Here is a 22,033-nt window from a genome sequence, read left to right on the forward strand (position 1 = left end):
CTCCCAAACCCCCCCCCTCCCCAAACCCCCCTCCCCAAACCCACCCTCCCCAAACCCACCCTCCCCAAACCCCCCCAAACCCCCCCCACCCTCCCCAAACCCCCCTCCCCAAACCCCCCTCCCCAAACCCCCCTCCCCAAACCCACCCTCCCCAAACCTACCCTCCCCAAACCCACCCTCCCCAAACCCCCCCAAACCCCCCCCCACCCTCCCAAACCCCCCCTCCCCAAACCCCCCTCCCCAAACCCCCCTCCCCCAACCCCCCTCCCCAAACCCACCCTCCCCAAACCCACCCTCCCCAAACCACCTCTCCCCAAACCCCCACCCTCCCCAAACCCCCCACCCTCCCCAAACCCACCCTCCCCAAACCCCCCCACCCTCCCAAACACCCGTCCCCAACCCACCCTCCCAAACCTCCCCTCCCCAAACCCACCCTCCCCAAACCCCCCCACCCTCCCCAAACCCCCCCACCCTCCCAAACACCCCCCACCCTCCCCAAACACCCCCCCACCCCCCCAACCCCCCCCACCCTCCCCAAACCCCCCCCCCACCCTCCCCAAACATACCCACCCCAAACCCCCCTCCCCAAACCCCCCCACCCTCCCCAAACCCCCCCACCCTCCCCAAACTCACCCCATCCTCCCCAAACCCACCGTCCCCAAACCCCCACCCTCCACAAACCCCCCCACCCTCCCCAAACTCCCCCCCACCCTCCAAAAAAAACCCTCCCCCAACCCACCCTCCCCAAACCCCCCTCCCCAAACCCTCACCCTCCCCAAACCCCCCACCCTCCCCCAAACCCCCCTCCCCATACCCCTCCCAAACCCCCCCCACCCCCCCTTCCCCAAACCCCCCCACCCTCCCCGAACCTCCCCTCCCCAAACCCCCCCCACCCTCCCCAAACCCCCCCCTCCCCAACCCCCCCACCCTCCCCAAACCCCCTCCCCAAACCCACCCTCCCAAACACCCCCCTTCCCACCCTCCCAAACCCCCCCCACCCTCCCCCAAGCCCCTTCCCCAAACCACCCCCCACCCTCCCCAAACCCCCCCACCCTCCCCAACCCCCCACCCCACCCCCACCCTCCCCAAACCCCCCTCACCAAACCCCCCTCCCCAGACCCCCCCTCCCCAAACCCCCCCTCCCCAACCCCCCCCACCCCCACCCTCCCCAAACCCCCCACCCTCCCCAAACCCACCCTCCCCAAACCTACCCTCCCCAAACCCCCCACCCTCCCCAAACCCCCCACCCCAAACACACCCTCCCCAAACCCCCCACCCTCCCCAAACCCCCCCACCCCAAACACACCCTCCCCAAACCCCCCTTCCCACCCTTCCCAAACCCCCCTCCCACCCTCCCCAAACCCCCCTCCCCAACCCCCCCTCCCCAACCTCCCCTCCGCAACCTCTAATCCCCACTCCCCAAACCCCCCCTCCCCAACCCCCCCTCCCAAACACCCCCACCCTCCCCAAACCCACCCTCCCAAACAGCCCCCCTTCCCACCCTCCCCAAACCCCCCCCCACCCTCCCCAAACCCCCCCTCCCCAAACCCCCCACCCCACCCGACCCTCCCCAAACCCCCCCCACCCCCACCCTCCCCAAACACCCCCTCCCCAAACCCCCCTCCCCAACCCCCCCACCCCCCCCCTCCCCAAACCCCCCCTCCCCAAACCTACCCTCCCCAAACCGCCCCCTCCCCAAACCCCCCTCCCACCCCAAACCCCCCCCCCACCCCAAACCCCCCTACCCTCCTCAAACCCCCCTCCCCAAATCCCCCTCCCCAACCCACCCCCCCTCCCTAAACCCCCCCCTCACTAACCCCCCCAACCCTCCCAAATCCCCCCACCCTCCCCAAACCCACCCTCCCCAACCCCCCCCCACCCTCCCCAAACCCCACCCTCCCCAAACCACCCTCCCCAAACCCCCCCCTCCCACCCTCCCCAAACCCCCCCTCCCACCCCCCCAACCCACCCTCCCCAACCCCCCTCCCACCCTCCCCCAAACCCCCCTCCCAACCTCCCCTCCCCCAACCCCCCCACCCTCCCCAAACCCCCCCTCCCCACCCCCCTCCCACTCTCCCCAAACCCCCCTCCCCACCCTCCCCAAACCCACCCTCCCCAACCCCCTCCCACCCCTCCCCAAACCCCCCCCCCCCAAACCCCCACCCCCACCCTCCCCAACCTCCCCTCCCCAAACCCCCCCACCCTCCCAAACCCCCACCCCCCACCCTCCCCAACCCACTCTCCCCAACCCCCCCCCACCCTCCCCAAACCCCCCCCCCACCCTCCCCAAACCCCACCCCCCACCCTCCCCAAACCCCCCCCACCCTCCCCAAACACCCCCCCACCCCCCCCAAACCCAACCACCCTCCCCAAACCCCCCCCCCCCACCCTCCCCAAACATACCCACCCCAAACCCCCCTCCCCCCAAACCCCCCCCACCCTCCCCAAACCCCCCCACCCTCCCCAAACTCACCCCACCCCTCCCAAACCCACCCTCCCCAAACCCCCACCCTCCACAAACCCCCCCACCCTCCCCAACTCCCCCCACCCTCCCAAAAAAAACCCTCCCCAAACCCACCCTCCCCAAACCCCCCTCCCCAAACCCAAACCCCCCCCACCCTCCCCATACCCCCCTCCCCATACCCCCCCCCCAAACCCCCCCCACCCCCCTTCCCCAAACCCCCCCCACCCTCCCCGAACCCCCCCTCCCCAAACCCCCCCACCCTCCCCAAATCCCCCCCACCCTCCCCCCACCCTCCCCAACCCCCCTCCCCAAACCACCCCCCCCACCCTCCCCAACCCCCCCCCACCCTCCCCAAACCCCCCACCCCACCCCACCCCCCCAACCCCCCCACCAACCCCCCCCCACCCCACCCTCCCCCCAAACCCCCCACCCTCCCCAAACCCACCCCCCAACCTACCCTCCCCAAACCCCCCCACCCTCACCAACCCCCCCTCCCACCCTCCCCAAACCCCCCCTCCCCAACCTCCCCTCCGCAACCTCTATCCCCACCCCCCTAATCCCCACTCCCCAAACCCCCCCTCCCCAACCCCCCCCCCAAACACCCCCCACCCTCCCCAAACAGCCCCCCTCCCACCCTCCCCAAACCCCCCCCACCCCTCCCCAAACCCCCCCCTCCCCAACCCCCCCCACCCCCACCCTCCCCAAACACCCCCCTCCCCAAACCCCCCCACCCCCCCCCCTCCCCAAACCCCCCCACCCTCCCCCGCCCCAAACCCCCCCCCCTCCCCAAACTACCCCCCCAAACCCCCCCTCCCCAAACCCCCCCCCCACCCCAAACCCCCCCTCCCACCCCAAACCCCCCTACCCTCCTCAAACCCCCCTCCCCAAACCCCCCCCCAAACCCCACCCCCCCTCCCTAAACCCCCCCCCCCTCCCTAAACCCCCCCAACCCTCCCCAAACCCCCCCAACCCTCCCCAAATCCCCCCACCCCCCCAAACCCACCACTCCCCCAACCCCCCCACCCTCTCCAAACCACCCTCCCCAAACCCCCCCCTCCCACCCTCCCCAACCCCCCCCCCCCACCCTCCCCAACCCACCCTCCCCAACCCCCCACCCACCCTCCCCAACCCCCCCCTCCCCACCTCCCCTCCCCAAACCCCCCCACCCTCCCCAAACCACCCCTCCCCAACCCCCCCCCCACTCTCCCCAAACCCCCCTCCCACTCTCCCCCAAACCCCCCCCCACCCTCCCCAAACCCACCCTCCCCAACCCCCCCTCCCCCACCCTCCCCAAACCCCCCCTCCCCAAACCCCCACCCCCACCCCCCCACCTCCCCACCCCAAACCCCCACCCCCACCCTCCCCAACCTCCCCTCCCCAAACCCCCCCCACCCCAAACCCCCACCCCCACCCTCCCCAACCTCCCCTCCCCAACCCCCCCCCACCCTCCCCAAAACCCCCTCCCCAAACCCCCCCTCCCACCCTCCCCAAACCCCCCTCCCACCCTCCCCAACCACCCCTCCCCAACCCCCCCAAACCCCCCTCCCCACCCCCCCAACCCCCCCTCCCCAACCTCCCCCCCCAAACCCCCCCTCCCCAACCTCCCCTCCCCAAACCCCCCCCACCCCCCCTCCCCAAACCCCCCCTCCCACCCCAAACCCCCCTCCCACCCCAAACCCCCCTTCCCTCCTCAAACCCCCCCTCCCCAAATCCCCCTCCCCAAACCCACCCCCCTCCCTACCCCCCCCCCCTAAACCCCCCCCCACCCCCCACACCCCCCCAACCCTCCCCAAATCTCCCAAACCCCCCTCCCCAACCCCCCCACCCTCCCCAACCCCCCCCACCCTCCCCAAACCAACCCTCCCCAAACCCCCCTCCCCAAACCCCCCCCTCCCCAAACCCCCCCCTCCCCAAACCCCCCCCCACCCCCCAACCCCCCTCACCCCCCAAACCCCCCCCCCCAAACCCCCCCCACCCTCCCCAACCCCCCCCCCACCCCCCCAACCCCCCCTCCCACCCTCCCCAAACCCCCCCCACCCTCCACAAACCTCCCCCAAACCCACCCCCCCACCCCCCCCCCCCACCCTCCCCAACCCCCCCCACCCCCCCCCAAACCCCCCCCCACCCCCCCCAACCCCCCCCCCACCCCCCCCCACCCCTCCCCAACCCCCCCACCCCCCCCACACCCCCCCACACCCCCCCCAACCCCCCCTCCCCAAACCCCCCCTCCCCACCCCCCCACCCCCCCAAACCCCCCCCCCCAACTCCCCCCCCCCCCCACCCCCCCAAACCCCCCCCACCCTCCCCAACCACCCTCCCCAACCCCCCCCCCACCCCCCCAAACCCCCCCCCCCCCCCCCCAAACCCCCCACCCCCCCCCCCCCACCTCCCCAACCCCCCCTCCCCAACCTCCCCAAACCCCCCCCCCACCCCCCCAAACCCCCCCTCCCCCAACCCCCCCCCACCCTCCCCAAACCCACCCCCCCACCCCCCCCAAACCCCCCCCCACCCCCCCAAACCCCCCCCCCCACCCCCCCCCCCACCCTCCCCAACCCCCCCCCCCCCACCCCCCCAACCCCCCCTCCCCAAACCCCCCCCCACCCTCCCCAACCCCCCCCCCACCCCCCCCCCCCTCCCCAACCCCCCCCCCCCCCACCCTCCCCAAACCCCCCCACCCCACCCCCCCACCCACCCCCCACCCCCCAAACCCCCCCCCCACCCCCCCAAACCCACCCCCCAACCCCCCCCCCCCAACCTCCCCAAATCCCCCAACCCCCCCCCCCCACCTCCCTCCCCAAACCCCCCCCCACCCCCCCCACACCCCCCCTCCCCAAACCCCCCTCCCACCCTCCCCAAACCCCCCCTCCCACCCTCCTCAAACCTCCCCCTCCCCAAACCCCCCCTCCCCAAACCCACCCCCCCCCTAACCCCCCCAACCCCCCCAAACCCCCCCCCCCCCCCCCCCCCCCAACCCCCCACCCCCCCCCCCCCAACCTCCCCAACCCCCCTCCCCAACCTCCCCAAACCCCCCCCACCCCCCCAACCCCCCCTCCCCAACCCCCCCCCACCCTCCCCAAACCCACCCCCCCAAACCCCTCCCCAAACCCCCCCCACCCCCCCCAAACCCCCCCCCCACCCCCCCAACCCCCCCCCACCCTCCCCAACCCCCCCCCCCCCAAACCCCCCCCCACCCTCCCCAACCTCCCCTCCCCAAACCCCCCCCCCCCACCCCCCCACACCCCCCCTCCCACCCTCCCCCAACCCCCCCTCCCACCCTCCCCCAAACCCCCCCTCCCACCCTCCCCAACCCCCCCTCCCACCCTCCCAAACCCCCTCCCCAACCTCCCCAACCCACCTCCCCAACCCCCCCTCCCCAACCTCCCCAACCCCCCCAACCCCCCCTCCCCAACCTCCCCTCCCCCAAACCCCCCCCCACCCTCCCCAAACCCCCCCCCCCACCCCCCCCCCCCCAAACCCCCCCCCACCCCCCCCAAACCCCCCCCCCACCCACCCCAAACCCCCCCCCCACCCCCCCCCCTCCCCCACCTCCCCAACCCCCCCCAACCCCCCCTCCCCAACCTCCCCTCCCCAAACCCCCCTCCCACCCCAACCCCCCTACCCTCCTCAAACCTCCCCTCCCCAAATCCCCCTCCCCAAACCACCCCCCCTCCCTAAACCCCCCCTCCCTAAACCCCCCCAACCCTCCCCAAACCCCCCCACCCTCCCCAAACCCCCCCACCCTCCCCAAACCCCCCCAACCCTCCCCAAATCTCCCCAACCCACCCCCCCAACCCCCCCCCCACCCTCCCCAAACCCACCCTCCCCAAACCCCCCCCTCCCCAACCCCCCCCCCAACCCCCCCTCCCCAAACCCCCCCTCCCCAAACCCCCCCCCCCCCAACCCCCCCTCACCCTCCCCAACCCCCCACCCCCCCACCCCCCCAAACCCCCCAAACCCCCCCCAACCCCCCCAAACTCCCCTCCCCAAACCCCCCCTCCCCAACCCCCCCCCCCAAAACCCCCTCACCCCCCCAAACCCCCCCCCCACCCTCCCCAACCCCCCAAACCCCCCCAACCCCCCCCAAATCCCCCAAACCCCACCCTCCCCCAACCCCCCCCACCCCCCCCAAACCCACCCTCCCCAACCCCCCCCCCAAACCCCCCCCTCCCCCAAACCCCCCCCCCCCAAACCCCCCCTCCCCAAACCCCCCCCCCCAACCCCCCTCACCCCCCCCAAACCCCCCCTCCCCAAACCCCCCCACCCCCCCCCAACCACCCTCCCCAACCCCCCCAACCCCCCCTCCCCAACCTCCCCTCCCCAACCTCCCCTCCCCAAACCCCCCCCCCCACCCTCCCCAAACCCCCCCTCCCCAACCCCCCTCCCACCCTCCCCCAAACCCACCCTCCCCAAACCCCCCCACCCTCCCCAACCTCCCCTCCCACCCTCCCCCAACCCCCCTCCCACCCTCCCCAAACCCCTCCCACCCTCCCCAACCCACCCTCCCCAAACCCCCCCTCCCCAAACCCCCCCTCCCCAAACCCCCCCTCCCCAAACCCCCCCCCCCACCCTCCCCAACCTCCCCTCCCCAAACCCCCCCCCCCACCCTCCCCCAAACCCCCCCCCTCCCACCCTCCCCAAACCCCCCCTCCCACCCTCCCCAAACACCCCTCCCACCCTCCCCAAACCCCCCCTCCCCAAACCCCCCAACCCCCCCACCCCAACCCCCCCTCCCCAACCTCCCCTCCCACCCTCCCCCCCTCACCTCCCACCCTCCCCAACCTCCCCTCCCCAACCCCCCCCCCACCCTCCCCAAACCACCCTCCCAAACCACCCTCCCCAACCTCCCCTCCCCAAACCCACCTCCCACCCCAAACCCCCCTCCCACCCCAAACCCCCCTCCCACCCCAAACCCCCCTACCCGCCTCAAACCCCCCCTCCCTAAACCCCCCCCTCCCTAAACCCCCCCCTCCCTAAACCCCCCCCAACCCTCCCCAAATCTCCCCAACCCCCCCTCCCCAAACCCACCCTCCCAACCCCCCCCACCCTCCCCAACCCCCCTCCCCAAACCCCCCCCCACCCTCCCCAAACCCCCCCCCCCACCCTCCCCAAACCCCCCCCCCACCCTCCCCAAACCCCCCCTCCCCAAACCCCCCCCCACCCTCCCCAAACCCCCCCTCCCCAAACCCCCCCTCCCCAAACCCCCCCCCACCCTCCCCAAACCCCCCCTCCCCAAACCCCCCCCACCCTCCCAAACCCCCCCCTCCCCAAACCCCCCCCCACCCTCCCCAAACCCCCCTCCCCAAACCCCCCGCCCCAAACCCCCCCGCCCCAAACCCCCCCACCCTCCCCAAACCCCCCCCCACCCTCCCCAAACCCCCCCTCCCCAACCCCCCTCCACCCTCCCCAACCCCCCTCCCACCCTCCCCAAACCCCCCCCAACAACCTCCCCAACCCCCCCTCCCCTCCCCAAAACCCCCCCCCACCCTCCCCAAACCCCCCCCTTCCCACCCTCCCCAAACCCCCCCCTTCCCACCCTCCCCTCCCCAAACCAACCCCCCCCTTCCCACCCTCCCCAAGCCCCCCCTCCATCACGATGGTCACCCGCCCCCACAGACACAATCGTCTATTCACATTCGCATTGGCAGCAGTGATTCTCCAATTGGAATCGAATCCCCGTTTCGGAGCTTCGCGGAGTCTGGTAGGGGGGGTGCGGAGAGGTCTATGGAGGGAGCCCCTCACCACCACCACCTCCCACCCTCCTCTTCTCTCTCCCCTCCCCCCCCCCAGGCGGCTGAAGGCCCGGCCGCCATTGGCGGAGCGACGGGAATCGGGGGAGGCTCGAGAGGCCGGAATTGGAGGAGCGTCGAGATCTTGGAGGGTTGTAGGGGCTGGAGGAGGTTACACAGATAGGGAAGGTGTAGGGCCTGGAGGAGGTTACAGAGATAGGGAGGGGTGGGGGCTGGAGGAGGTTACAGAGATAGGGAGGGGTGTAGGGGCTGGAGGAGGTTACAGAGATAGGGAGGGGTGTAGGGGAGGGAGGAGGTTACAGAGATAGAGAGGGGTGTAGGGGCTGGAGGAGGTTACAGAGATAGGGAGGGTTGTAGGGGCTGGAGGAGGTTACAGAGATAGGGAGGGTTGTAGGGGGCTGGAGGAGGTTACAGAGATAGGGAGGGGTGTAGGGGCTGGAGGAGGTTACAGAGATAGGGAGGGGTGTAGGGGCTGGAGGACGTTACAGAGATAGGGAGGGTTGTAGGGGCTGGAGGAGGTTACAGAGATAGGGAGGGTTGTAGGGGCTGGAGGAGGTTACAGAGATAGGGAGAGTGTCGGGGCTGGAGGAGGTTACAGAGATAGGGAGGGGTGTAGGGGCTGGAGGAGGTTACAGAGATAGGGAGGGGTGTAGGGGGCTGGAGGAGGTTACAGAGATAGGGAGGGGTGTAGGGGCTGGAGGAGGTTACAGAGATAGGGAGGGTGTAGGGGAGGGAGGAGGTTACAGAGATAGGGAGGGGTGTAGGGGCTGGAGGAGGTTACAGAGATAGGGAGGGTTGTAGGGGCTGGAGGAGGTTACAGAGATAGGGAGGGGTGTAGCGGCTGGAGGGGTTACAGAGATAGGGAGGGGTGTCGGGGCTGGAGGAGGTTACAGAGATAGGGAGGGTTGTAGGGGGCTGGAGGAGGTTACAGAGATAGGGAGGGGTGTAGCGGCTGGAGGGGTTACAGAGATAGGGAGGGGTGTCGGGGCTGGAGGAGGTTACAGAGATAGGGAGGGTTGTAGGGGGCTGGAGGAGGTTACAGAGATAGGGAGGGGTGTAGGGGCTGGAGGAGGTTACAGAGATAGGGAGGGGTGTAGGGGCTGGAGGAGGTTACAGAGATAGGGAGGGGTGTCGGGGCTGGAGGACGTTACAGAGATAGGGAGGGTTGTAGGGGCTGGAGGAGGTTACAGACATAGGGAGGGTTGTAGGGGCTGGAGGAGGTTACGGAGATGGGGAGGGTTGTAGGGGCTGGAGGAGGTTACAGAGATAGGGAGGGGTGTAGGGGCTGGAGGGGTTACAGAGATAGGGAGGGTGTCGGGGTTGGAGGGGTTACAGAGATAGGGAGGGTGTCGGGGCTGGAGGAGGTTACAGAGATAGGGAGGTGTGTAGGGGCTGGAGGAGGTTACAGAGATAGGGAGGTGTGTAGGGGCTGGAGGAGGTTTCAGAGATAGGGAGGGGTGTAGGGGCTGGAGGAGGTTACAGAGATAGGGAGGGTTGTAGGGGCTGGAGGGGTTACAGAGATAGGGAGGGGGTGTCGGGGCTGGAGGAGGTTACAGAGATAGGGAGGTGTGTAGGGGCTGGAGGGGTTACAGAGATAGGGAGGGGTGTCGGGGCTGGAGGAGGTTACAGAGATAGGGAGGGGTGTAGCGGCTGGAGGGGTTACAGAGATAGGGAGGGGTGTCGGGGCTGGAGGAGGTTACAGAGATAGGGAGGGTTGTAGGGGGCTGGAGGAGGTTACAGAGATAGGGAGGGGTGTAGGGGCTGGAGGAGGTTACAGAGATAGGGAGGGGTGTAGGGGCTGGAGGAGGTTACAGAGATAGGGAGGGGTGTAGGGGCTGGAGGAGGTTACAGAGATAGGGAGGGGTGTAGGGGCTGGAGGAGGTTACAGAGATGGGGAGGGTTGTAGGGGCTGGAGGAGGTTACAGAGATAGGGAGAGTGTCGGGGCTGGAGGAGGTTACAGAGATAGGTGGGGTGTAGGGGCTGGAGGAGGTTACAGAGATAGGGAGGGGTGTAGGGGCTGGAGGAGGTTACAGAAATAGGGAGGGGTGTAGGGGCTGGAGGAGGTTACAGAGATAGGGAGGGGTGTAGGGGCTGGCGGACGTTACAGAGATAGGGAGGGTTGTAGGGGCTGGAGGAGGTTACAGAGATAGGGAGGGTTGTAGGGGCTGGAGGAGGTTACAGAGATAGGGAGGGTTGTAGGGGCTGGAGGAGGTTACAGAGATGGGGAGGGTTGTAGGGGCTGCAGGAGGTTACAGAGATAGGGAGAGTGTCGGGGCTGGAGGAGGTTACAGAGATAGGGAGGGGTGTAGGGGCTGGAGGAGGTTACAGAGATAGGGAGGGGTGTAGGGGCTGGAGGAGGTTACAGAGATAGGGAGGGGTGTAGGGGGCTGGAGGAGGTTACAGAGATAGGGAGGGGTGTAGGGGCTGGAGGAGGTTACAGAGATAGGGAGGGTGTAGGGGAGGGAGGAGGTGACAGAGATAGGGAGGGGTGTAGGGGCTGGAGGAGGTTACAGAGATAGGGAGGGTTGTAGGGGCTGGAGGAGGTTACAGAGATAGGAGGGGTGTAGCGGCTGGAGGGGTTACAGAGATAGGGAGGGGTGTCGGGGCTGGAGGAGGTTACAGAGATAGGGAGAGTTGTAGGGGGCTGGAGGAGGTTACAGAGATAGGGAGGGGTGTAGGGGCTGGAGGAGGTTACAGAGATAGGGAGGGGTGTAGGGGCTGGAGGAGGTTACAGAGATAGGGAGGGGTGTAGGGGCTGGAGGAGGTTACAGAGATAGGGAGGGGTGTAGGGGCTGGAGGACGTTACAGAGATAGGGAGGGTTGTAGGGGCTGGAGGAGGTTACAGAGATAGGGAGGGTTGTAGGGGCTGGAGGAGGTTACAGAGATAGGGAGGGTTGTAGGGGCTGGAGGAGGTTACAGAGATGGGGAGGGTTGTAGGGGCTGGAGGAGGTTACAGAGATAGGGAGAGTGTCGGGGCTGGAGGAGGTTACAGAGATAGGGAGGGGTGTAGGGGCTGGAGGGGTTACAGAGATAGGGAGGGGTGTCGGGGTTGGAGGGGTTACAGAGATAGGGAGGGTGTCGGGGCTGGAGGAGGTTACAGAGATAGGGAGGTGTGTAGGGGCTGGAGGAGGTTACAGAGATAGGGAGGTGTGTAGGGGCTGGAGGAGGTTACAGAGATAGGGAGGGGTGTAGGGGCTGGAGGAGGTTACAGAGATAGGGAGGGTTGTAGGGGCTGGAGGGGTTACAGAGATAGGGAGGGGTGTCGGGGCTGGAGGAGGTTACAGAGATAGGGAGGTGTGTAGGGGCTGGAGGGGTTACAGAGATAGGGAGGGGTGTCGGGGCTGGAGGAGGTTACAGAGATAGGGAGGGGTGTAGCAGCTGGAGGGGTTACAGAGATAGGGAGGGGTGTCGGGCTGGAGGAGGTTACAGAGATAGGGAGGGTTGTAGGGGGCTGGAGGAGGTTACAGAGATAGGGAGGGGTGTAGGGGCTGGAGGAGGTTACAGAGATAGGGAGGGGTGTAGGGGCTGGAGGAGGTTACAGAGATAGGGAGGGGTGTAGGGGCTGGAGGAGGTTACAGAGATAGGGAGGGGTGTAGGGGCTGGAGGACGTTACAGAGATAGGGAGGGTTGTAGGGGCTGGAGGAGGTTACAGAGATAGGGAGGGTTGTAGGGGCTGGAGGAGGTTACAGAGATAGGGAGGGTTGTAGGGGCTGGAGGAGGTTACAGAGATGGGGAGGGTTGTAGGGGCTGGAGGAGGTTACAGAGATAGGGAGCGTGTCGGGGCTAGAGGAGGTTACAGAGATAGGGAGGGGTGTAGGGGCTGGAGGAGGTTACAGAGATAGGGAGGGGTGTAGGGGCTGGAGGAGGTTACAGAGATAGGGAGGGGTGTAGGGGCTGGAGGAGGTTACAGAGATAGGGAGGGGTGTAGGGGCTGGAGGAGGTTACAGAGATAGGGAGGGTTGTAGGGGCAGGAGGAGGTTACAGAGATAGGGAGGGTTGTAGGGGCTGGAGGTTACAGAGATAGGGAGGGTTGTAGGGGCTGGAGGAGGTTACAGAGATGGGGAGGGTTGTAGGGGCTGGAGGAGGTTACAGAGATAGGGAGGGGTGTAGGGGGCTGGAGGAGGTTACAGAGGTAGGGAGCGTTGTAGGGACTGGAGGAGGTTACAGAGATAGGGAGGGGGTGTAGGGATTGGAGGAGGTTACAGAGATAGGGACTGGAGGAGGTTACAGAGATAGGGAGGGGGTGTGGGGACTGGAGGAGGTTACAGAGATAGGGAGGGGGTGTAGGGACTGGAGGAGGTTACAGAGATAGGGAGGGGTGTAGGGGCTGGAGGAGGTTACAGAGATAGGGAGGGGTGTAGGGGCTGGAGGGGTTACAGAGATAGGGAGGGGTGTCGGGGCTGGAGGAGGTTACAGAGATAGGGAGAGTGTCGGGGCTGGAGGAGGTTACAGAGATAGGGAGGGGTGTAGGGGCTGGAGGAGGTTACAGAGATAGGGAGGGGTGTAGGGGCTGGAGGAGGTTACAGAGATAGGGAGGGGTGTAGGGGCTGGAGGAGGTTACAGAGATAGGGAGGGGTGTAGGGGCTGGAGGAGGTTACAGAGATAGGGAGGGTTGTAGGGGCTGGAGGAGGTTACAGAGATAGGGAGGGTTGTAGGGGCTTGAGGAGGTTACAGAGATGGGGAGGGTTGTAGGGGCTGGAGGAGGTTACAGAGATAGGGAGGGGTGTAGGGGGCTGGAGGAGGTTACAGAGATAGGAAGCGTTCTAGGGACTGGAGGAGGTTACAGAGATAGGGAGGGGGTGTAGGGAGTGGAGGAGGTTACAGAGATAGGGACTGGAGGAGGTTACAGAGATAGGGAGGGGGTGTGGGGACTGGAGGAGGTTACAGAGATAGGGAGGGGGTGTAGGGACTGGAGGAGGTTACAGAGATAGGGAGGGGTGTAGGGGCTGGAGGGGTTACAGAGATAGGGAGGGGTGTCGGGGCTGGAGGAGGTTACAGAGATAGGGAGGGGTGTAGGGGCTGGAGGAGGTTACAGAGATAGGGAGGGGTGTAGGGGCTGGAGGAGGTTACAGAGATAGGGAGGGGTGTAGGGGCTGGAGGGGTTACAGAGATAGGGAGGGGTGTCGGGGCTGGAGGAGGTTACAGAGATAGAGAGGGGTGTAGGGGCTGGAGGAGGTTACAGAGATAGGGAGGGGTGTAGGGGCTGGAGGGGGTTACAGAGATAGGGAGCGTTGTAGGGACTGGAGGAGGTTACAGAGATAGGGAGGGGGTGTAGGGATTGGAGGAGGTTACAGAGATAGGGACTGGAGGTTACAGAGATAGGGAGGGGGTGTAGGGACTGGAGGAGGTTACAGAGATAGGGAGGGCGTGTAGGGACTGAAGGAGGTTACAGAGATAGGGAGGGTTGTAGGGACTGGAGGAGGTTACAGAGATAGGGAGGGGGTGTAGGGACTGGAGGAGGTTACAGAGATAGGGAGGGGGTGTAGGGACTGGAGGAGGTTACAGAGATAGGGAGGGGGTGTAGGGACTGGAGGAGGTTACAGAGATAGGGAGGGGGTGTAGGGACTGGAGGAGGTTACAGAGATAGGGAGGGTTGTAGGGGCTGAAGGAGGTTAGAGATAGGGAGGGTTGTAGGGGCTGGAGGAGGTTACAGAGATAGGGAGGGGTGTAGGGGCTGGAGGCGGTTACAGAGATAGGGAGGGGTGTAGGGGCTGGAGGAGGTTACAGAGATAGGGAGGGGTGTAGGGGCTGGAGGAGGTTACAGAGATAGGGAGCGTTGTAGGGGCTGGAGGAGGTTACAGAGATAGGGAGGGTTGTAGGGACTGGAGGAGGTTACAGAGATAGGGAGGGTTGTAGGGGCTGGAGGAGGTTACAGAGATAGGAGGGTTGTAGGGACTGGAGGAGGTTACAGAGATAGGGGAGGGTTGTAGGGGCTGAGGAGGTTACAGAGATAGGAGGGGTGTAGGGGCTGGAGGAGGTTACAGAGATAGGGAGGGGTGTAGGGACTGGAGGAGGTTACAGTGATAGGGAGGGGTGTAGGGACTGGAGGAGGTTACAGTGATAGGGAGGGGTGTAGGGGCTGGAGGAGGTTACAGAGATAGGGAGGGGTGTAGGGACTGGAGGAGGTTACCGTGATAGGGAGGGATATGATGTGTTGGGTAGACTGGGTCGAGGTGAACTGCACTTGATGCAGTGGAGCGAGAGACAGACCTCCAACACTCGATAAGATGCAACACGATTTTATTCAACATCCAAACTATGAGACATGTCCAACTGTGGGTCGACACTATGCTGACTTGACTGGAGACCTGACACTAGCCTGACCAGACTAACTTAGCTACCGCATGGTGTAGACACTGGCTAGCTCACGGGCTCTGACTGTCTCAGAGGCTGGGCCCCGAGAGAGCGGGAAAACTGGTGCCCTCTGGCTTTATAGTGGTTGTGTCCTGTCTGGTGATTGGCTGCTCTGTTCTGTGTGCTTACTGGTCAACCTATGTGTCAATCACTGCTGTCTGCACTCCATTGTATACATAGATGTATATTATGACATCTCCCCCCCCCTTTTTTTTGTTCTCTATTGTGTGTGTTGTGGTAATATTAAGGTGCATGTGCGTGTGGATGTGTATATGTGCGTGACGATGTACAGAATGTGCTAAAATGACCTTATGTACCCAGGAAGGGGTCGCTAGTGCAGATATAGGGCAGATCAAACGGTAACAACGATATTTACAGAGGTCAAAACGATAAGGTAACACAGTTGTGCAAAAGTTCAGTCTATAAGTTTAGTCGCTGTGGCGGGCGACGAATTCTGGTTGACCGAACGAGCACTTGGATCTGTTGAGTCGCAGGCCTTGCTCATGGATTCTGTGGAATACCTGCTTGAGGCGATCGATGTGTTCTTGAGGAGTTGTGGACCAGATTATGACATCGTCAACATACACGCGCACTCCCTCGATACCCTCCATCATCTGTTCCATGATGCGGTGAAATACCTCTGAGGCAGAGCTGATGTCAAAAGGCATCCGGTTATCATAGAATTTACAGTGCAGAAGGAGGCCATTCGGCCCATCGAGTCTGCACCGGCTCTTGGAAAGAGCACCCTACCCAAGGTCAACACCTCCACCCTATCCCCATAACCCAGTAACCCCACCCAACACCAAGGGCAATTTTGGACACTAAGGGCAATTTATCATGGCCAATCCACCTAACCTGCACATCTTTGGACTGTGGGAGGAAACCGGAGCACCCGGAGGAAACCCACGCAGACACGGGGAGGATGTGCAGACTCCGCACAGACAGTGACCCAAGCCGGAATCGAACCTGGGACCCTGGAGCTGTGAAGCAATTGTGCTATCCACAATGCTACCGTGCTGTCTAAAGTTGTAGCAGTAGCGACCGAACGGGGTGTTGAATGTGCACAGCTTGCGACTGGATGTATCCAGCTGTATTTGCCCGAACCCCTCGGAGGCGTCCAGCTTCGTAAAGAGTTTGGCATGAGCCATGTCGCTGGTCAACTCCTCTCGTTTTGGTATCGGGTAATGTTCCCTCATGATGTCGCGGTTTAAATCCTTGGGGTCGATGCAGATTCGAAGCTCCCCTGACGGCTTCTTGACGCAGACCATGGAGCTGACCCAGTCCGTGGGCTCTGTGACCTTTGATATGATGCCCTGGTCCTGGAGGTCCTGTAACTGCAGCTTGAGGCGGTCCTTGAGGGGCGCCGGCACCCGATGTGGTGCGTGGGTCACAGGGGTGGTGTTCGGTTTGAGCGGGATTTTGTATCGGTATGGGAGTGTGCCCATTCTGTCGAACACGCTGTGGTACTGCGTGATGATGTCATCAATTTCAGCTGGAAGTTCTCATCAGGTGAGGCCGTCGCCTGTGAGGATGACACGGTGGGGACTCGCTGAACCAGGTTCAGGAGTTTGCAGGCCCGAGCACCGAGCAGGAATGCTCTGTCAGGTCCCACAATCTCAAATCGCAGTGTCGCTTTAAATGACTTATTGGAAACTCCGAGTTGGCATGAGCCACTGGCAGCTATGGCATTGCCATTGTAGTCAAGGAGCTGGCAGGCCGGTGGAAGAATGCTTGGTCTGACGCGGATGGTGTCGAGATCGGATTTGGAATTGAGGTTCGCCGATGCGCTGGTGTCCAGTTTGAACCGGATGCGAGCCTTGTTGACTGTGAGGACAGCACACCACTCGTCATCGGGATCTACGCTGAGGATCGGGAGGTGCTTCGCTGTCTTGGAGAAAGGCAGCGCATGCTTCGTAATGATCCCCACCCGGTATGGAGATTTCAGGCACACAGCACCGGGATCTGTTGGGCTGTCGGGGTCGGAGTCTGGCATGTCCTGCTGTGTTGAACGGACTCTTCTGCGCCGCGGCTGGGATCGCTGGATGCTGGGCAGTGGGGCAGATCTGCAAAGGGCTGCGTAGTGGCCAAGCTTGCCGCACTGTAGACACCGTCGTGGTTTTGCCGGACATTGCCGCTTTAAATGGGCGGAGCCACAATTCAGACACGTCAAGACGCCAACATCAGTGTGTTCCGTGCGCCATCGCGCATGCGCAGTGTGGTCGAACGACGTACGCACCTGCGCAGTCCGGTCGTCGGTCTCGCCGTCCCCTCGGTCGTGGCGCGCATGCGCAGGGGCCCAGGAAAAGCGCGCGGAATGGCCACTCTCGTCAATACTCAGGCCCTGCATTTGTGCGATGGCCTGCACCCGTTACGCCTCGCGGGAGGTTAGCTTTGCCGTTTCTGCTGCCCTGATGTGGGAGTACCGATTGTTAGCATGTTCGTGGACAACGCACGTTGCAATGGCGATGGTGAGGGTGAGCTGCTTGACTTTCAGGAGCTGCTGGCGAAGGGAATCGGAGTGGAACCCGAAAACGATCTGATCCCGAATCATGGAATCAGTGGTCGAGTCATCGTTACAGGACTGCGCGAGGATGCGGGGATGGGTCAGAAAGGATTGAAAAGGTTCATCCTTACCCTGAAGCCTCTGCTGGAAAACGTACCGTTCAAAGCTCTCATTCACCTCAATGTCGCAGTGGCTGTCGAACTTCAGTAGGACTGTTTTAAATTTCAACTCGTCTTCGCCTTCAGCGAATGTGAGGGAGTTGTAGATGTGGATGGCGTGGTCCCCGGCTGTGGAGAGGAATAGTGCGATCTTCCTGGCGTCCGATGCGGCCTCGAGGTCGGTGGCTTCTAGATAGAGTTGGAACTTTTGTTTGAAGATCTTCCAATTTGCACCGAGGTTGCCGACGATGCGGAGCTGCGGAGGAGGGCGGATGTTTTCCATGTCACCGAATGGCTGTTTGCTGGTCAACGCTGATTCACTCAAGGTAGGCCCGTCAATTTCTCAGCATCACTCAGCTGGTACCATGACGTGTTGGGTAGGCTGGGTCAAGGTGAACTGCACTTGATGCAGTGTAGCGAGAGACAGACCTCCAACACTCGATAAGATGCAACACGATTTTATTCAACATCCAAACTATTCTACATGTCCAACTGTGGGTGACACTATGCTGACTTGACTGGAGACCTGATACTAGCCTGACCAGACTAACTTAGCTACCGCATGGTGTTTGCACTGGCTAGCTCACGAGCTCTGACTGTCTCAGAGGCTGGGTCCCGAGAGAGCGGGAAAACTGGTGCCCTCTGGCTTTATAGTGGTTGTGTCCTGTCTGGTGATTGGCTGCTCTGTTCTGTGTGCTTACTGGTCACCCTCTGTGTCAATCACTGCCTGTCTGCACTCCATTGTGTACAGAGATGTATATTATGACAGGTCGTAGGGACTGGAGGAGGTTACAGAGATAGGGAGGGGTATAGCAGCTGGAGGAGGTTACAGAGATAGGGAGGGGCGTAGGGGCTGGAGTAGGTTACAGAGATAGGGAGAGTTGTAGGGGCTGGAGGAGGTTACAGAGATAGGGAGGGGTGTAGGGGCTGGAGGAGGTTACAGAGATAGGGAGGGGTGTAGGGGCTGGAGGAGGTTACAGAGATAGGGAGAGTTGTAGGGGCTGGAGGAGGTTACAGATATAGGGAGTGTTGTAGGGGCTGGAGGAGCTTACAGAGATAGGGAGGGGTGTACGGGAGGGAGGAGCTTACAGAGATAGGGAGGGGTGTACGGGAGGGAGGAGCTTACAGAGATAGGGAGGGGTGTACGGGAGGGAGGAGGTTACAGAGATAGGGAGGGTTGTAGGGGAGGGAGGAGGTTACAGAGATAGGGAGGGTTGTAAGGACTGGAGGCATTACAGAGATAGGGAGGGTTGTAGGGACTGGAGGAGGTTACAGAGATAGGGAGGGGTGTAGGGGCTGGAGGAGGTTACAGAGATAGGGAGGGGTGTAGGGGCTGGAGGAGGTTACAGAGATAGGGAGGGGTGTAGGGGCTGGAGGAGGTTACAGAGATAAGGAGGGTTGTAGGGGTTGTAGGAGGTTACAGAGATAGGGAGGGTTGTAGGGGCTGGAGGAGGTTACAGAGATAAGGAGGGTTGTAGGGGTTGTAGGAGGTTACAGAGATAGGAAGGGTGTAGGGACTGGAGGAGGTTACAGAGATAGGGAGGGGTGTAGGGGCTGGAGGAGGTTACAGAGATAGGGAGGGGTGTAGGGGCTGGAGGAGGTTACAGAGATAGGGAGGGGTGTAGGGGCTGGAGGAGGTTACAGAGATAAGGAGGGTTGTAGGGGTTGTAGGAGGTTACAGAGATAGGGAGGGGTGTAGGGGCTGGAGGAGGTTACAGAGATAGGGAGGATGTGGGGGCTGGAGGAGGTTACAGAGATAGGGAGGGGTGTAGGGACTGGAGGAGGTTACAGAGATAGGGAGGGGTGTAGGGGCTGGAGGAGGTTACAGAGATAGGGAGGGTTATAGGAGGTTACAGAGATAGGGAGGGGGAGGTAGATTGATGGAAGGATTGGAAAATGAGGATGTGAATTTTAAAATGGAGATATTGCCTGACTGGGAGCCGGGGGGGGGGGGGGGGGGGGGGGGGGCGCTGAGTTAACATTGACGTCTTCACTAACTCTCTCTGTCTCTCTCTCTCTCTCTGTCTCTCTCTCTCTCTCTCCCTCTCTCTCTCTCTCTCTCTCTCTGTCTCCCTCTCTCTGTCTTTCTCTCTCTCACTCTCTCCCTCTCTCCCTCTCTCCTGTTTTTCTCAGTTCCTGCGAAGAGGACGTGGTGATTTCTTTGTGGGCTGTATGTTCTTGGCCGAGGTCTCCACACCGTTTGTGTGTTTGGGGAAAGTGTTAATCCAAGTAAGTGGCTTCCTCGGTATCCGTCCTCACTCCTGGGGGCCATGCTCGCTCCTCTCTGCCCCGCACAGACCCCCTCGCCCCTCTCTGCCCCGCACAGACCCCCTCACCCCCCTCTGCCCCACACAGACCCCCTCGCAACCCTCTGTCCCGCTCAGACCCCCTCGCCCCCCTCTGCCCCGCACAGACCCCTCGTTCCCCTCTGTCCCGCTCAGGCCCCCTCGCCCCCCTCTGCCCCGCACAGACCCCTCGCTCCCCTCTGCCCCGCACAGACCCCCTCGCTCCCCTCTGCCCCGCACAGACCCCCTCGCTCCTCTCTGCCCCGCACAGACCCCCTCGCTCCCCTCTGTCCCGCACAGACCCCCTCGCTCCCCTCTGCCCCGCACAGACGCCCTCGCCACCCTCTGCCCCGCACAGACCCCTCGCCCCCCTCTGCCCCGCACAGACCCCCTCGCTCCCCTCTGCCCCGCACAGACGCCCTCGCCACCCTCTGCCCCGCACAGACCCCTCGCTCCCCTCTGCCCCGCACAGACCCCCTCGCTCCCCTCTGCCCCGCACAGACCCCCTCGCTCCCCTCTGCTCCGCACAGACACCCCTCGCCACCCTCTGCCCCGCGCAGACCCCCTCGCCACCCTCTGCCCCGCACAGGCCCCCCTCGCCACCCTCTGCCCAGCACAGACACCCTCACCACCCTCTGCCCCGCACAGATCCCCTCGCTCCCCTCTGCCCCGCACAGACGCCCTCGCCACCCTCTGCCCCGCACAGACCCCTCGCCCCCCTCTGCCCCGCACAGACCCCCTCGCTCCCCTCTGCCCCGCACAGACCCCCTCGCTCCCCTCTGCTCCGCACAGACACCCCTCGCCACCCTCTGCCCCGCACAGACCCCCTCGCTCCCCTCTGCTCCGCACAGACACCCCTCGCCACCCTCTGGCCCGCACAGACCCCCTCGCTCCCCTCTGCTCCGCACAGACCCCCCTCGCCACCCTCTGCCCCGCACAGACCCCTCGCTCCCCTCTGCCCCGCACAGACCCCTCGCTCCCCTCTGCCCCGCACAGACCCCCTCGCCACCCTCTGCCCCGCACAGACCCTCGCTCCCCTCTGCCCCGCACAGACCCTCGCTCCCCTCTGCCCCGCACAGACCCCTCGCTCCCCTCTGCCCCGCACAGACCCCTCGCTCCCCTCTGCCCCGCACAGACCCCCTCGCCACTCTCTGCCTCGCACAGACCCCCTCTGCCCCGCGCAGACCCCCTCGCCACCCTCTGCCCCGCGCAGACCCCCTCGCCACCCTCTGCCCCGCGCAGACCCCCTCGCTCCCCTCTGCCCCGCGCAGACCCCCTCGCCCCCCTCTGCCCCGCACAGACCCCCTCGCTCCCCTCTGCCCCGCACAGACCCCCTCGCTCCCCTCTGCCCCGCACAGACCCCCTCGCTACCCTCTGCCCCGCACAGACCCCCTCGCTCCCCTCTGCCCCGCACAGACCCCCTCGCTCCCCTCTGCCCCGCACAGACCCCCTCGCCACCCTCTGCCCCGCAGAGATCCCCTCGCTCCCCTCTGTCCCGCACAGACCCCCTCGCCACCCTCTGCCCCGCGCAGACCCCCTCGCTCCCCTCTGCCCCGCACAGACCCCCTCGCTCCCCTCTGCCCCGCACAGACCCCCTCGCCCCCCTCTGCCCCGCACAGACCCCCTCGCTACCCTCTGCCCCGCACAGACCCCCTCGCCACCCTCTGCCCCGCACAGACCCCTCGCTCCCCTCTGCCCCGCACAGACCCCCTCGCCCCCTCTGCCCCGCACAGACCCCCTCGCCCCCCTCTGCCCCGCACAGACCCCCTCGCCACCCTCTGCCCCGCACAGACCCCCTCGCCACTCTCTGCCCCGCGCAGACCCCCTCGTCACCCTCTGCCCCGCACAGACCCCCTCGCCACCCTCTGCCCCGCACAGACCCCCTCGCTCCCATCTGCCCCCCGCACAGACCCCCTCGCCCCCCTCTGCCCCGCACAGACCCCCTCGCCACCCTCTGCCCCGTACAGACCCCCTCGCTCCCCTCTGCCCCGCACAGACCCCCTCGCCACCCTCTGCCCCGCACAGACCCCCTCGCTCCCCTCTGCCCCGCACAGACCCCCTCGCCACCCTCTGCCCCGCACAGACCCCCTCGCCACCCTCTGCTCCGCACAGGCCCCCCTCGCCACCCTCTGCCCCGCACAGGCCCCCCTCGCCACCCTCTGCCCCGCACAGACCCCCCTCGCCACCCTCTGCCCCGCGCAGACCCCCTCGCCACCCTCTGCCCCGCGCAGACCCCCCTCGCCACCCTCTGCCCCGCGCAGACCCCCTCGCCACCCTCTGCCCCGCACAGACCCCCTCGCCACCCTCTGCCCTGCGCAGACCCCCTCGCCCACCTCTGCCCCGCACAGACCCCCTCGCCACCCTCTGCCCCGCACAGACCCCCTCGCCACCCTCTGCCCTGCGCAGACCCCCTCGCCCACCTCTGCCCCGCACAGACCCCCTCGCCACCCTCTGCCCCGCGCAGACCCCCTCGCTCACCCTGCACAGACCCCTCGCCCCCCTCTGCCCCGCACAGACCCCC

The 22,033-nt window shown here is 65.1% G+C and overlaps 1 protein-coding gene across 1 annotated transcript in view; it reads left to right on the top strand.

Moving 5' to 3' along the window:
* The window catches only part of LOC140406210 (ceramide synthase-like), a gene marked incomplete at its 5' end in the record, with an annotated part of 50,019 nt that overhangs the window by 1,393 nt on the left and 26,593 nt on the right, over nucleotides 1-22,033 (top strand). The window contains 1 exon segment of the mRNA XM_072494352.1: nucleotides 19,361-19,456. Coding sequence (XP_072350453.1) covers nucleotides 19,361-19,456 — 96 coding nt within the window.

The sequence above is a fragment of the Scyliorhinus torazame genome, unplaced genomic scaffold (genome assembly GCF_047496885.1).
Source record: "Scyliorhinus torazame isolate Kashiwa2021f unplaced genomic scaffold, sScyTor2.1 scaffold_363, whole genome shotgun sequence".
Lineage (NCBI taxonomy): Eukaryota > Metazoa > Chordata > Chondrichthyes > Carcharhiniformes > Scyliorhinidae > Scyliorhinus > Scyliorhinus torazame.